Source organism: Erythranthe guttata, chromosome 11 (assembly GCF_056151865.1).
Source record: "Erythranthe guttata isolate IM_541 chromosome 11, IM_541, whole genome shotgun sequence".
Classification (NCBI taxonomy): domain Eukaryota; kingdom Viridiplantae; phylum Streptophyta; class Magnoliopsida; order Lamiales; family Phrymaceae; genus Erythranthe; species Erythranthe guttata.
This window is the reverse complement of record NC_142543.1, coordinates 2,584,249-2,599,819: the sequence shown is the minus strand read 5'-3', so window position 1 is coordinate 2,599,819 and position 15,571 is coordinate 2,584,249. Positions and strand designations below refer to the sequence as shown.

General features: G+C 32.3%; 2 protein-coding genes, 1 long non-coding RNA gene and 5 other non-coding genes across 8 annotated transcripts; 7 read left to right on the top strand and 1 right to left on the bottom strand.

Moving 5' to 3' along the window:
* Positions 1 to 638: 638 nt before the first annotated feature.
* LOC105962937 (uncharacterized) lies at positions 639 to 1,397 on the top strand. Its single transcript, XR_001173252.2, has 2 exons — positions 639 to 1,063; positions 1,146 to 1,397. It is a non-coding gene; the product is annotated as an uncharacterized LOC105962937 (long non-coding RNA).
* Positions 962 to 1,059, top strand: LOC148766778 (small nucleolar RNA Z43). The gene has a single exon (XR_016034599.1). It is a non-coding gene; the product is annotated as a small nucleolar RNA Z43 (small nucleolar RNA).
* An 80-nt stretch (positions 1,398 to 1,477) lies between the features above and the next one.
* Positions 1,478 to 1,566, top strand: LOC148766777 (small nucleolar RNA snR60/Z15/Z230/Z193/J17). The gene has a single exon (XR_016034601.1). It is a non-coding gene; the product is annotated as a small nucleolar RNA snR60/Z15/Z230/Z193/J17 (small nucleolar RNA).
* An 86-nt stretch (positions 1,567 to 1,652) lies between these two features.
* LOC148766776 (small nucleolar RNA snoR1) lies at positions 1,653 to 1,746 on the top strand. Its single transcript, XR_016034602.1, has one exon. It is a non-coding gene; the product is annotated as a small nucleolar RNA snoR1 (small nucleolar RNA).
* A 269-nt stretch (positions 1,747 to 2,015) lies between these two features.
* Positions 2,016 to 2,100, top strand: LOC148766775 (small nucleolar RNA SNORD25). Its single transcript, XR_016034583.1, has one exon. It is a non-coding gene; the product is annotated as a small nucleolar RNA SNORD25 (small nucleolar RNA).
* A 43-nt stretch (positions 2,101 to 2,143) lies between these two features.
* Positions 2,144 to 2,285, top strand: LOC148766774 (small nucleolar RNA snoR136). The gene has a single exon (XR_016034604.1). It is a non-coding gene; the product is annotated as a small nucleolar RNA snoR136 (small nucleolar RNA).
* An 8,665-nt stretch (positions 2,286 to 10,950) lies between these two features.
* On the top strand, positions 10,951 to 12,645 carry LOC105962963 (uncharacterized). The gene is made up of 3 exons (XM_012987308.2): positions 10,951 to 11,630; positions 11,821 to 12,006; positions 12,213 to 12,645. The coding sequence occupies exons 1-3, from the start codon at positions 11,046 to 11,048 to the stop codon at positions 12,501 to 12,503; spliced, it is 1,062 nt and encodes a 353-aa protein (XP_012842762.2). The 5' UTR covers positions 10,951 to 11,045; the 3' UTR covers positions 12,504 to 12,645.
* Positions 12,646 to 12,883: 238 nt separating this feature from the next.
* Positions 12,884 to 15,558, bottom strand: LOC105962936 (ras-related protein Rab7). Its single transcript, XM_012987282.2, has 7 exons — positions 15,368 to 15,558; positions 15,223 to 15,249; positions 14,933 to 15,032; positions 13,825 to 13,971; positions 13,661 to 13,741; positions 13,425 to 13,570; positions 12,884 to 13,285 (listed from the first exon to the last, which is right to left on the bottom strand). Exons 1-7 carry the CDS (start codon positions 15,418 to 15,420, stop codon positions 13,219 to 13,221), a joined length of 621 nt encoding a protein of 206 aa, XP_012842736.2. The 5' UTR covers positions 15,421 to 15,558; the 3' UTR covers positions 12,884 to 13,218.
* Between the last annotated feature and the right edge of the window lie 13 nt (positions 15,559 to 15,571).

The window sequence follows — 15,571 nt, the reverse complement described above, 5'->3', positions numbered from 1 at the left end:
TTGGATAATTACTGACATCCCTTCTTTTAAATACTTTTACATAAAATTTTATGTAATTCAGTTAATTTAAATAATAGAGACTATGAAAATTCTATTAATTTAACGAATTGTTAAGGGCAGATTATGGCCACACCCTTGATGTATACCCTTGATGTATGACCAAATCATGAAAAAACTCCTCTTGTTTGGATAATTACTGACATCCCTTCTTTTAAATACCTTTACATAAAAATTTATGTAATTCAGTTATTTACCGAACCAAATTGTATATTCAGTTCGGTAAGTAGTATGAAATATTGGTGTACCAAAATTTCGGTTTGATTTTACCTATTTAACATCCCTAAATTAGTAAATTTACTCCAGGAGGGTTTTTTTCGTAAGATACCACATAGTTGCGGAGTGACTGTAATTACCCAAAAAAGATGAATTTTTCATAATGTAAACATAACTTAGGGACCGGCCGTAATTTGCTCTTACTATAATACCAAACCCCAATTTATAGCAACGAGATTTGACGGACTCAGCGCAGCAGCCCACACTGTAAACATACGCCGCAAGCCCATTGTAAAAACCCCCCAAAAAACCCTAGCTTCCTCACCCCCTTCTATATAACTACAACCACCACACCCCCAATTCTCATTCATCTCAGCTCTCAGCGCCGCCGTCCAATAAACACACACACACACACAATCAAACACAGATTGAAGAATCAATCAATCTGCATCTCTTTATGAATTCCTTCTATTCAATTAATTTCGATTTTTTTTTTAATAAAAAAACCCTAGCTTCTATCCCCACAGCTCAGATCTACTCATCTCGCCTTCTTCAAACAGCACACACAAACACGCACTCCAGTGTGAAGAGTTTGCTTCTGCAGAAATCCATTCCTTTGATTTAATTTCCGATTTTTTGATTTCGATTCAGATTTTCTGTCTGTATATATATGTGTAAGTATATATATGAGCAATGACGACTACTGGTAATTGGTCTCGTTCGTCGTAACGGCATTCCAATGCCTTGCCGACTATCCTGTTATATCACCACCCATAAACTGAGCTCATAGGTAATTCATTCCAATTTTTTATATATATATAAATATATGTATACATGTATATTTATATATTTTTTTCTGGAAATTTTTACAGGCCAATGATTATAAAAAAATTAGACAAGCATATGTCTGAATTACCATATGTGGATCAACCTAATCTTCTCTATGAGGCCTCTGTTTTAGATCTTGTGTTTTTTTTAATTCTGTATTAATTAATTATTAAATATATCTATTTTTTTTCTGGAATTTTTTGCTAGCCAATGATTATAAAAAAATTAGACAAGCATATGTCTGAATGAATTACCATATGTGGATCAACCTAATCTTCTCTATGAGGCTTCTGTTTTAGTTCTTGTATTTTTTTAATTTTGCATTAATTAATTAATTATTTAATATTTTTTAATTTAATTTATTTTTGGTTGAAGAACTTGTCTGTGATGAACAAACGCATAGTTCATATGAATCACTAGTGATTATAAAACTACCTAGTCTTTCGCTCCTATCTGATGACTTGTTTTCAATTTTATTTTCAAAATTAAATTTTATTTATTTAATTAAAAAAATAATTTTCTGTTTTATTTTATATTTAGTTAAAAAAAGGATCGATGATGATTGGTGATTAATTTCTGACACCTCTTGTACGAGAAGTTTCGTCACGGTTTCTTCATTGAGCACAATTTGCAAAGCTCTGAGATCCTTTAATTATTTATTTATTTATTTGTTAGATTTTATTTTATTTATTTATTATTTAAAAACAAAGTAAATTAATTTTGGCTTCATTATCTGGTTGACAATATATTTTAGTTTGCTGTCAACTCGTTCCCTTGAAGCAACAGTATTTTGTGTTGCTCTTTGTTTTATATTTATTCCCATTTTTATTTTTTTCTAATTTCAAATGGGAAAACAATGGCAGCTAAATTATATATATTTAAATAAAATATTTAAAAATTGAATTTTGAATATGGAAAACGATGATGAGTCAATGCAGACCTGTAATGATTGCGGATATGATCGCAATTGTTTATGAACATCTAAGGGACTGAGTTTTTTCCATAGTTATATTAAATCTATATTTATTTAAATGTAAGTATTGTGCTTTACTTGATTTAAATTATGTCGAGCTGATAATTATTTTGAGGTTCGACAATAGTTTCAAGTTTAGCTATAAAAATAAGTTTCCCTCGCTATCCGATGATACTCTTTTCGTGCATTTGGACGTCGGGGAACTACATTTATTCTATATATGATTTTTTTTATTTTTACTCAAAAAATAAAAATAAAATATTGTCATTTGTTGCATCTTTTTCTCTTATGTGTTCTGAAGGCAGGTTAAATGAAAAATAAATTATACTATTATTTTGTAATCGATATATATTTAACCTAATACTTTGTTTATTCGTTTGAATTATTGTACTAAGTTTTCAGTTTGCATGATTGATCATTGATTTAAATCAATTATTGTATTCCTTTTCCGAAGAACAAAAACAATTTATAGTAACTTTCTGATTTTGAAGTGTCTACTATTTTTTATTTCATCTCCAATTTCTCAATAAATGCTACAAGATTTGAAGGGCTTACTGAAACTTTGTGTGTAACTGTACCGCCTGGTGGGGTCAATTACATATATGGAGTAGAAGCCAATTTAATTTACACAAATGGTGTACTTTTTTTCTTGTTTATAAAATTGGAGTAAATCACATTTACTAAAGGCGATTTCTGACTTTTTGGTAATTGTGCAGCAATTGTCAGCCTACCTTACTACTTATCACATGTTTATTTATTCATTTTCTGAAAATGGGGCTACTTTAGTAATTTGAAATAGTTTTTTCTCTTATTTTTTTTTTCGGAAACACCATTTTTATTTTTTATTTTTGTTTCTTTTTAATTTGAAAAAAAAAACAAATGCATAAAATATTTTTAACGAAATTTTGTTTGAATTAAAATATTTTTTAGTTATTATATTTTAGTTCTTTTAAGTTATTTAAACATAATCTAAACTGACATATATAATTAGGGGTGGAAATTGGAACGAAATTTCTGAATTCCGCCAATTGATCCGAAAATATCTGAATTTGGAACACTTTTTTTTCATACCAATTTCTGATATTCCGATTTCCGATTTTCGATTTTTCCGATTATTTTTGGAACGGAATTGGAATTACAAATAAAATTATTTGAAATTCCGATTTCCGATCCAATTTTGTTTCCGAAATATATACAGTAGGTAAAAGAATTGTATGTCTATTGGATTGGCCCAATTAGACATATCATATACCCTAAAACTAAACATGTCTCGCATGGTTGTCTATTTGTGCGAATCAAATTTAGTTGTATGTAATTGAATATTATGAAATTTGTTTATTTTGTGTTTATTTTTAGTTAAGTTAAATGTACGTTATAATTTATATTTATTGTGTAATATTATAAATAAATTAAAGCAAAAAACTAAATGGAAATTTAAAAATTTAAGAAACGAAAAGAAATTATAAACCATAAAATTTAAAAAAAGTAATGAAGTGGGTAAACAACAATTGGAAAATGTATTTAATAAAATAGTGAAGTCGCCTCTAGCATAAACGATTTGTGTTGCAGATGGCTTTTAAATGTCAGAATTTTGTTAGAAGTCGCCTGTGGCAAATGTGATTTACACCATTCTTGTAAACTATGTAAAAAATACACCATTCATGTAAAACAATTCTACTGTCACACCATTTATGTAATTGACCCCCGCCTGGTGCTACCTGCGTTTTTGGCCGCCGACTGTGGAAAAAAAATCATTATTTTCAATATAAATTGTAATAATAAAAAATGTATTATTGAAGATGCTTATTTAATGAAGAAATAGTTGGATTCTCACAAATTTTTGAATAGCGAAGTTAATGAAAAAAATTGTTTTTATGAAAAATTCCATAACATCACATATTTCTTATGTTTTGATAATACTAATTGAATCTGAAATGCTAAATCTCACACTAATTTTACTAAATCCTGTACACAACTGAAAGTATTTGTTTCTCTAAAATATTCATTTAGAGAAACAAATATTTTCAATTGTGTGACCGATTTAGTCAAATTAGTGTGGGATTTAGCATTTCAGATTCAATTATATCCTGCACACATTTATGCTATTTATCCTGCACGCATTTATGCTATTTTTCACAAAATTGAATTTTCATGTGTGAAAAATAGCATAAATGTTTATATCTTTTATGCTATTTTTGTCCATAAGTTTTCATGAATTTGTTCATTTAGAAAATATTTCGCTAGCAAAACTCACAAAACGTTGTATTAAAACACATGCTTTTGTTTTACTTTTGCTAAAAATAGCTAAAATGTTCAAATCATTAATGATTTTTGTAACATAAAAAATATAGTATGCAAGATGTTTATCCGTAAGTTGTCAAGAATTTCTTCATCTGCAATTCGTTTCACTATTTTTTGAATAGTCGATGAAAATCACAAAAGATCATAGACTATATAGCGCATAATATATTTTTGCTAAAAGTAGCAGAAATATTCAGATTTTTCTTTTGATTTTTTAACTCTCAGATATATAGTATATAAGATTCTTATTCAGAAGTACTTATAAATAATTTATCTAAAAATGAGTTACACAAATTTAGACTAGTCGAGCAAATTCACAAAAAAATCATATACTATAGTATACAATTTTTGCAAAAAATAGCTGAAATGTTCATATGTTTAGTTTAGGGTAAATTACAAACACCCCCCTGAGGTATAGTCAAATTACAAAAACACCCCTCTTGTTTGGATAATTACAACTACCCCCTCAGCTCTTCAAATTTAGTGGAATTTTCGAGATTATATGAAATATTATCACTTTTGTACCCGTTTTATACCATTCAAACTTTACATTATGAAGTAAGATGATCATAATATGTGATTTTTAGCTTGTGTATATCAGTTTGTAGTTCATCGGACACTGTATTTTTACACAAAACGAATACAAACTACAGCACATTACACAGAATCTAGATGACTATATTGAATTTGGCACAATAAGGGTGGAGGTGTAAGAAAAAATCATAGTTGAGGGTGGTATATGTAATTATCCAAACAAGAGGGGGTTTTTTGTAATTTGACCATACCTCAGGGAGGTTTTTGTAGTTTACCCTTTAGTTTAATACCATTTAACACACAAATATAATATATAAGTTTATTTTATCCATAAGTAACCACCACCACCACCACCACCACCACCACCACCACCGGAAACAATTAATCAACTAATCGGAGTTGTGGCGACTCGTTGATAAGTGTTCATTTTGCACAACTTTTACTTATCGAATCGTCGAGTTTTGGTCTTCGTTCGTCCGAGTTTTCGGCTTTATTTGTACATATTATGCGTTTCTTGTTTTATTTATATTTTAGGTAAAGAGAAGCTATTTTTGCCGATTCGAAACGATTTTGGAAGCGAAGCCGAAAATTAAACCAAACACGTGCAAAAGTGCATTATCGCGGGTTGTGGCACTGTTTCGTATTTCAAGCATAACTTTTGCATACGACCTCCGATTGAGCTGATTCAAGTGGCCTTAGAAAGCTAACTTCAATATCTACAACTTTTGTGAAATGAAAAATTGTCAAATTCGGGCTAAAAAAGGGTCAAAACTGTGTTTTAAGTTGGCGCAGAAGACCAGATCGCGATCCAGCCTTCCTGGATCGCGATCTGAGGGGTCTTACAAAAGGTTTTCTTGATCAGGACCCAGATCGCGATCCTGACTTCCTGGATCGCGATATGTGGGGTCTCACAGTACATTTTTTGATCAAGAACCAGATCGCGATCCACCATTCCGTATCGCGATCGAGGCAAGATATTTGTGTTTTTGCAAGCCCCCTATAAATAGAACAAGCTTCCTCTCCATTTAGACTTCTAACACTTCCGGCTTCAACTTTTGCTTCGGTTTTCGCCAGTTCTTCGAGGGAAGTTTCGACGAGGGTTTCGACTCGGGTTTTTCATAAGCTTTTCTTTACGTTTAGTTTATAATTTCACGTGTTCTTCATTTTGATGCTATGTTTGTAATGAACTAAGCATTTTCTTTTAGGGAAATGAAACCTTGTATATATTGATTTTGATTTCCAGATCTGTGATCTATTTGTCGTTCTTTGATTATGTTTATGTTTTCCTGTATTAAATGCTTTCGATTGTTTGGCCAACAGTTGAATTGATTCTAAATGTGAATGAACTCGAGAGAGGATTTCTCGTTTGATTTTAGGAAAACATAGCTCGGGTTGTGGAAACGGAGACGTGATGCACCTCGGGTAGCCCTTAAGGACTTGACCTAAATGCTCTCTTAATATCAGGTTCTGAACGGAGACGTCGGACCTGTGGGTACACTCTAACTACACTGGAGACGGGGGTTAGGGTATTTTAGTGTCTGGGTTAGCGAATATAGAACTGACATTAGATTCGGATTTGTAGATCTTTATCGATAGTACATTGGTGGACTTTACCCTAGAAGCCATCACACGTCAGAATTCCTCGCTTGTCCTGGCGGACCGTTGCTTTTATTATTGTTTCTTTCTTTTTAGCTTCATCCCCCTCCCTTTCGATCGTCTAGATAAAGTTTAGGATAGTATAATTACGGTACTTGGTAAATTTAGGAACTTAATTCCCTGTGGATCGATATCTAGAATTCACTATTCTACAAAACGCGATACTGTACACTTGCGGTTATTTATATGTAGCTAGGTTTTACGCGTATCACTCGTCAGCGCTGATTGCTTGTTAATTAAGTCAACTAAAGTAAATCAAATCAACTCATCGGAGTTCCAGCGACTCGCTACCGTATTTGCACCATATTTTTATGAAAATCCTAGAGAGTAAATGAAGCAATATGCTCATCTCAAATGAAATGTTGAACTCATGGAATTTTATCAAAGCTCAAAATATCCTTGAGCCTAGTTCAATTTATATTAGTGTGGGTGTTCTTTCAAAACAAAAAAGTTACTATTATATATAAACCATTCAAATTACATAATGCTTGACAAACCTTAATCAAAGCCATTATGCGATTCTTTCTTAATTTACAAAAATATCCTGATATGAGAAATTAAAGTAACATAGAGCTCGTTTGGCTAAACTTATTTAAAACTTTTTATAAGTTTGTATACTATCTGATAAAATGTTTTAGGATCTAATTTTTATTTTAAGGTGTTTAGATATACAACTTATAAGATACTTTTATATTTTACTAGTTGTTCAGGTGTTAGAAAATATATGGGCAGTGTTTGGAAGCGTTTTGGATCTTATTTTGATTTCATTTTGAGAAAATATGTTTTGGGGGAATAATTTGAGAATGAAAGTAATGTTTGTTTGTATTTTGGAAGGAGCCAAAATACACTGTAGCAGTCAAATCATGTTTAAAGATGTTAGAAAAATGTATTTTTGAAGAAAAAAATTGAATCGTAAAGTGATGTTTATTTGTTTTTTAGTGAAGACATTTTTACTGTAGCAGTCAAATCATTTTACTGTAGCAGTCACATCATGTCTGAAGGAGAGATAAACTTTTGAAATTGTTTTGAGAAAATAATTTGAAAAGTGTAATAAATCCCATTTTGTTTTGAGGAAACAATGAAAACAAAATAAAAATGGTTCCAAACATTGCCGTGGTCTTTTTATCGCCATAAGAAATAAAAGTACTCAGGACCATTATACTTGTCAAACTTATTTTAATGTAATATCTTTTTTCGAAAATATTATTATAATATTTACAAATTATTTAGTTTCAAATAATAAATTGTATATTAATTTAAACTAAAAATGATTTTTTTATGTTAATATGATATTTGACAAATTTAAAAATAAAATTAACTGTAATAAAATATTATAAAGAAACATGCTTATATATAAAATTTCAATATTTTGCCCCATTAGTAGATCAGTATAAGAAAAATCTCTTATTTATTTTAAATAAATATAATTTATTATTGAGATAATAAAAATAATTCGAATATCTTTATTTATATGTAACTATATTAAAAATAGGGTTAAATACAAAAACACCCCTGTACTATGGACTTTGTATCATTTACCCCCTGTACTACGAATAAATACAAAAACCCCCCTACTATTATATTTTTTCCAAAATATGACGAAAATACCCCTGCTATACCTATAAATATAAGGGTTTGTTTGAGCCATTTTCCACTATATCTTTTAATATTTTCGGTTAATTTTACTTGGGAAATTTTTATTTTTTTATTTTTTCCTTCAAAACATCTAATTACTTAGATTTTTTTTTATTTTCTGAATAAAAACCTTTTATTTTTGTCATTTTGAATTTCATCATTTTTTTCTTAAATGTCTTCCGGTAGTTCAAATTCTCAACAATAATAGGATTGTAAAGATGTTTGTAATCTTAGGATGTTTGAACTACCGGAAGACATTTAAGAAAAAAAAATGAAGAAACTCAAAATGACAAAAATAAAAGGTTTTATTTAGAAAAAGAAATGTAAGCAATTAGATGTTTTGGAGAAAAAAGTATAAATACCAAAATTTTTAACCTAAAATTGACGGAAAATGGTAAAATATATAGTTGATAATGGCTCAAAGAAAAAAACATATATATATATATATATATATATATATATATATATATATATATATATATATATATATATATATATATATATATATATATATATGCTTGAGTAGGGGTATTATTTTGAAAAAAATACAATGTGAGGGGGGTTTTGTATTTATATATGTGTAGTACAGGGAGTAAATGATACAAAGTCCATAGTACAATTGTGTTTTTGTATTTAACCCTTAAAAATATAAATAGACACTTTTCTTTGGCCAAAACATTTGCACTCTTTGAAACCATCTTCACTACACTTAATTCACTAACTATCTAAATAATATATGGGGAAATATGCAATAACCCCCTCAAATGAAAAATATTTTGAACTAAACCCAATTGACTTTGAAGACTTTTTTCAAAACCCACATGTCAATTTAAATTAGTGAGACCCCCCTTAAAAATATGTTATCCCTATTTTACCCTTTTAGTACACAGCACAACCCTAGATCTCAAACCCACAATTCTCGTTTTTTTCTCTGTCACAATATCCGTATCTATCTCCTCTCAATCTCTCTCGGCGTCGGCGACGGGAGGCTGACTATGGCGGCCGGAGAAGGAGCGACTGCTAGGCAAGTGCACGCAAATCGACGAACGGTGGAGAAACGACAACGACGCGGGAGGCGATGGAAAAGGCGGCGACGGTGAAATTCCCGATCTGAGGGCGCAACCGCGGTTGTTGAGTCCTCCACCGCCAGTGCTGCTGCTAGCCTGCTACTGCCGCCAAGGTTCGATTCTATTTTGTGAAAATCTGCAGAATCAACCATGAGGTGTCATGTGTTTAATTTCTTTTTTTTTGCTCTTAGTTTTTGCAAATGAGTTTGATTTCAAGTTGCAATTGAAATTGAAAGGGAAAACAAATACGTTTTATTTATTTATTTATTAATTTTTTTCTCGAGATCTGAATATAGAGTTTTAGATTAAACATGACTATAGCCATGTTCGAATATGACTATTTGTTGAATATGACTGTAGTCATATTTGAGTATGTTCTATCTTCTCGTTTCAAATTATGTTTTTTTGTGTGGATGTTGATTGGATTGTTTTCGTAAACAATAAGGAATCTTGAAAATTGGTGTTTTCTCTACTTCTATGAATTTCAGATTTTCATCCAAGTCGTAATCTCTAATAATTGTTGTTTTGTCTGAATGATGGGATAGTAACAAGGTTAGATAAATGGTGGTAATTGAGTCCCTCGTGGTGGAGGAAGAGGTAATTAATATGGTAATTTAATTGGGGCTGGGGTGTTTATGTTAATGAATGTAATATGTTTATGTTAATTTAGCATCTGCATTTTTTTTGTCTTTTTTCTCATTGCCTTTTGTTTTATGAATTTGAGTTTGGTTCATACAGATTTGCTTCTTGTTGCTGCAATTTTGATGGAATTTGCCGCAGTCTTCAAGAGGAATTAACAAGGACATCCCCAAGCGTTTCGAAGAACTATCTCCCATAAAAAATTAACAGTAACATGATATAGTCATATTCGAATATGACTATTGTTGAATGTGACTGTAGTCATATTCAAATATGTTCTATGTTCTCATTCAAGTTGATATGTAATAATAAGATTCAAATTGTATTTTTTTTTGTCGTGCAATTTTCATTTTTTTATATATAATTTGGTAAAAATAAATGTACTCTACTATATAATCAGAATTATTAAGTTGAAAATGTAAAAATGACAATATAAAGAAAGAATATGACTACAGTTGATATAGTCTCATATAGTCATATTAGACTATAGTCATATTCAACTATAGTCCTATTCGACGTAGTAAAATTATCGGGGGAAAAATTCAATTTTTCGCTTAAAAAGAATTTATAAAAAATATTATATATATATATATATATATATATATATATATATATATATATATATATATATATATATACACACACGCATCATATTGAGTGGGAAATATTCCTATTATATTGGCTATTATTAAGGAAGGTGGGATGAATTATTGGGTAGTAGATTTTATAATTTCTTAAGGGTAGTATTGGAATTAAAATTTCTAGGGGTTATCACAAAGAAAGATTTAAGGGTTGGACATATCACCATTTATTATTCATCCAAGGGGTTTATTGCTAAAGGCCCCATAATATATATATATACATTGACTCAATCTTCTCTCTATTTTTTCACACTTTTCCTTCTTCTACTGCGTGCAATATGTGTGATTTGTAACCAACCCTAAATAAAAAAATAAAATGCTGATTATTCGAATCCAAATAGTAATGATTCAACACTAATTAAACCCCTTCAAAAATTCATTCATCACCATCACACTTAACTCCGCCAATCTCTCTCTCTCTCTTACTTACTACTGTTACACTAATTATTCATCCTTTTTTTTTCTGAATTTTGATATTAAAAAAAACGAAGAAGAAAGATGATGGACGCCTCCTCCGAATCGGATGTCACGAGCATCGGATCCCGGCCATCCTCCTCCTCCTCCAGGGCGGCGGCGGCGGCGTACTACGTGGAGAGCCCGTCGTGTGACTCACAAGACGAATCCAATTCCTCCAACAGCCCCATGGATTCTCCCTCCGATCCCAGATACTCCACGGACTCCTCCAACTCCTCCACCGCCGCCAGCCGCGTCTCCGGCGGCCGCCGCCGTCGTAGGTGGAGCAAGCACTACCCCGACGTCGTCGAGGAGGATGGCGCCGGCGGCCACCGCCGGAGGTGGAAAAAGCACTACTGCGACGTCGTCGAGGAGGAGGAAGCCGACGGCGGCGATTGCGAGGAGGAGGACGACTACCACGGCGCTCCTTGCGTGGGAGACCACTACGACGGCGGCGGCGCTTGCATGGAGGACGACTACTACTACGACGACGGCGGCGGCAGCGGTGAGCGGCGCTCGTGGCATTACAGGTGTATTTTGTTTGTGTTGGTGTTTGGTGTGAGTTTTGCTGCCACTTGTTTGGTGTTTTGGTGCGCCGGCCGCCCTTACAAACCCCATATTCGCATCCAGGTAATACATAATATATATATATATACACACACACATATACGTCCCGTATTTTTAATATTTACACGTATTAGTGAATTTTTTTTAAAATGCTGTTTTTCGTGTGTCCGTGTTTCGGTGTCTATGCTACATAGGTTAACGATATACCGATCGAGATCAACATTTATAATTTTGTTTTTTTTAATGATTTTAGAGCTTAAGGGTTAAAAGTTTGTATTACGGGCAAGGCTCCGATCACACCGGAGTTCCGACAAAGTTTCTCACGGTGAATTGCTCGGCAAGTCTGGCGATTTACAATCCCGCCACTTTCTTCGGCATTCGAGTCACCTCCCACACTGCTAATCTCAAATTCTCTCAAATTACTGTTGCATCTGGTCAGGTGAGAATATGTATATATACCTTTAAACCTCTATAAATTAATACAGTTGGGACCAGCAAAATGAACTAATAAATTTTCAGCGAGTCGGGAATGAAATAAACTATTATTTAAGCGAGGTTATTAATTTATCGAGGTTCAACTTTATATACATGTAATAATAATTTCAAGAATTTATTTTTTGAAATAAGAAATTGTTGTACTTGTAGCTAGAGAAATATTACCAACCAAAAAGGAGCAAAAGGGTTATGTGGGTGATGCTGGTGGGGCGACGGGTTCCTTTGTACGGGGCCGGGGTGGCATTGGCCCCTTCCGGTGGGAGGGGTTTAAGGAATATTCCGTTCAAGCTGGAGTTTGAGATTCATTCAAGAGGGTATATCGTCGGAAAATTGGTGAAGGCGAATCACAAAACACGTGCCTTTTGTTCGTTGCTCATCAATTCTAAGCACACCGAAGATATTATTTTCGACGAGAATTCTTGCGTGTACATTAGAGAATAATTATTATTTACATACAAACATTTTGATAATGAAATTATATTTAGTAACTTCTCTGATTTTTTTAATTTTTTTTTCATATTGAATGATTGTACGACAAAGTGTATACTAATGGTGCCATTTTGATAACTGAAATGGTAAATGTTTTACCGATTTTTATGCTTTGAGTTTTACCAAATTCCAACTAAAAAATGGCTAAAATTGCGTGCGAAGTCGAAACGGAATTTTTAAAATTGAAACAATAACAAAAAATTAATTCACAAAATAATGGGTCAAATTTAGTTATTTTTAGGAAAGTTGGTACGAAATTCCTAAAACAATTCAAATGGAGTAATGAACATAGTTCAGTTAACTATCTAATCTAAAAAATAAACTTGGATTACTTTGAGCAAAGATGAATAATTATATCTATCTTAACATAAGTTTCTATACATTATAAATAATCAAATACAAAATGTATATTATATTTGATCTAAATAATCAAATATTAGAATTAAGAAGTACATTCTTTTATAATAGTTATTTTTCGAAACATAGAGAAAATGTGACGTTACTCGAGAATAATGAACTTTTTCAACAGGAAAAGCAAATTGAGAGGGAGATAATTCATTTTCTCTACAAAAGGGATTTTGATAGTGACGAAGATTTGTAACTCATGTTTAACTTTGGACAAAGACGAATAGACGAAAACACGGATGTGTAATAACCTTCACAGAAACTAACACTCACAGCCTGAGGATCTTTGTTGCTGCCCTCCCGCCATATCAATCGAGTCAGGAAGATATCTTCATAAGTTCAATCGAGAAAAAATAAAAATAAAAAAATAGTTAATTACCAAGGTTCGATGAACAAAACGAAGCGTCGAAAGAAAAAACCATGAAATAAAACCCGAGTAAAATCCAAGTAATTGAGCGAATTACTTACAATTCTTCCTCCGGTTCGTTTTTCAGAGCATTTTTAGCTATGCATTCAAACGCAGCCTCCACATTGAACCCTTCTTTTGCGGAAGTTTCGAAGTAAGGAATATTCCCTTTTGAGGCACACCATGCTTTTGCTTTCTTCTCAGATACCTTACAAAAAACACGATTCGACACAATTAGCACAGCAATGCATGTATATTAAACGAATATGACAAATGGATCGAAAGAAAAGAAAAGTACCACTCTGCTATTGCCTCCATCGACATCGATCTTATTCCCCAAGACAACAAACGGGAAGTTTTCAGGGTCGGGAGGGCTAGCCTGAATATCGAATTTCAAACAAATGGAAATTTTAGCAAACGAGGTTCAAAATCCAAACAGTAGTAAATTTAGAGATACGAGACCTGAATAAGAAACTCCTCTCGCCAGTTGTTGAGGTTGTCGAATGACTTGGCAACGTTCACATCGTAAACAAGTACGCAACAATCTGCACCTCGGTAGAAAGCCACACCGAGGCTTTGAAACCTCTCTTGCCCGGCAGTATCCCATATCTGAAACGGGTATTAAAATTCTTCTAAATTTAGATTCAACTAAAATAGTAGTAATAACAACAGCGAATGTAAAAGAAGAGAAATTGAATAATACTTCAACGTTCAAAAGTTGTCGACCCAATAAATAGCACTTGTGTAGGCAAGTCATTTGTAATTTTATTTAGATATTGAAAGATCTTTTGCTGAATAAATGTACGTTGAGGTTGTATCCTGACATATCTCATGAAATTATCTGTAATAGGCACTCAAGATTATCGAATAAGACAATTGCACTTATGATGTCTTACCTATAAATATTCCAAATGCACTAAATCTAATATAATGGAAAACGAGTAAAACTAGAAAGCAAGTATACATGTTTTGTCTAATCCAAAACCGAGAAAACCAACATAAAAATGTTACATTTTTCAGGAACTGATAGCATATTACCCGAATTATATGTAGTAAGACGGAGTTTCTGAAAGTAGCAGGGCCTTTTTTTTTAATTATTAATTTGTGGATATCTTCGCCTTTGAAAAATATTTAGGCCTATCATTCAAAAATCTTGCTAGCTAAAACGAGCAATGATAATCGACATATAACTGTATTACATTTGTTGAAAAATAATGTCCCCAAGACTAATTGATTTGCAACAAACTCGTATAACATAGAAGTTGATTTTATTCCGATAAATGCAGCTCATCGGATAACATCGCACTCGCCTCAATTCAATTTACAATTACTAAATTAACATTAAGCATTAATTGAATCGCAGACTTTTCATAGAAGAATAAACGTAGTCGTTATGAATGAAACTACACGCATGAAGAAAAGCATCATTTTCTACAAAAGTCAACAAACGAAAATAATAAACCAAGATATCGAAAACAATGATACCAAATCGAATATTAAAAAAAAAACGAACAACCGACGGATGAAAGAAAGGTGACTCGTGAATGATAAGAAATGTAGGAAGACTGACCTGCAAGGTGAAAATCCTGTCCTCAAATTGGACCTCTTTGGTCAAGAAATCAGCCCCAATTGTTGCTTTATACTGATTGCTGAATTTCCTATTCACATATCTGTTTTCAACTGAATCAAGGATGTACAAAAACATAAAAAAAATTCCAGCAGCAATAATTCCATGCCAGCATTATGATTTATTCAACAGAGTAGAATTTCCTTAAAAAAAAATAAAAAAAAAAATAAATAAACAATACAACCTGTTTACAATTTTACATGCATTTTGAAAGATCTGCAGCAGAAGGATACTGATTCATCAAAGACGTCTTACCGACCCTGTAGTTGTATCAAATATCAATCAAACACACACACACACACAAAAACATTTTCAATCAATCATTTGAAAATGACTAGAGAGAGAGAGAGAGAGAGAGAGAGAGAGAGAGAGAGAGACCCGCTGTCGCCGAGAATGATGACTTTGAGGAGCACACGGCGACGAGACGCCATTGAAATTCCGGATTTTGCAACGCTTGAGTTGAGATGAAAATTGAAAAATCAGGGGGAATTTAATTTGGGGGTTTCCTTTTTTTCAGAGAGGGCAATTTTTTTTTGAATTCGACACGTGTTCCAAATCCAATGGAATATGCAGCAATGAAGA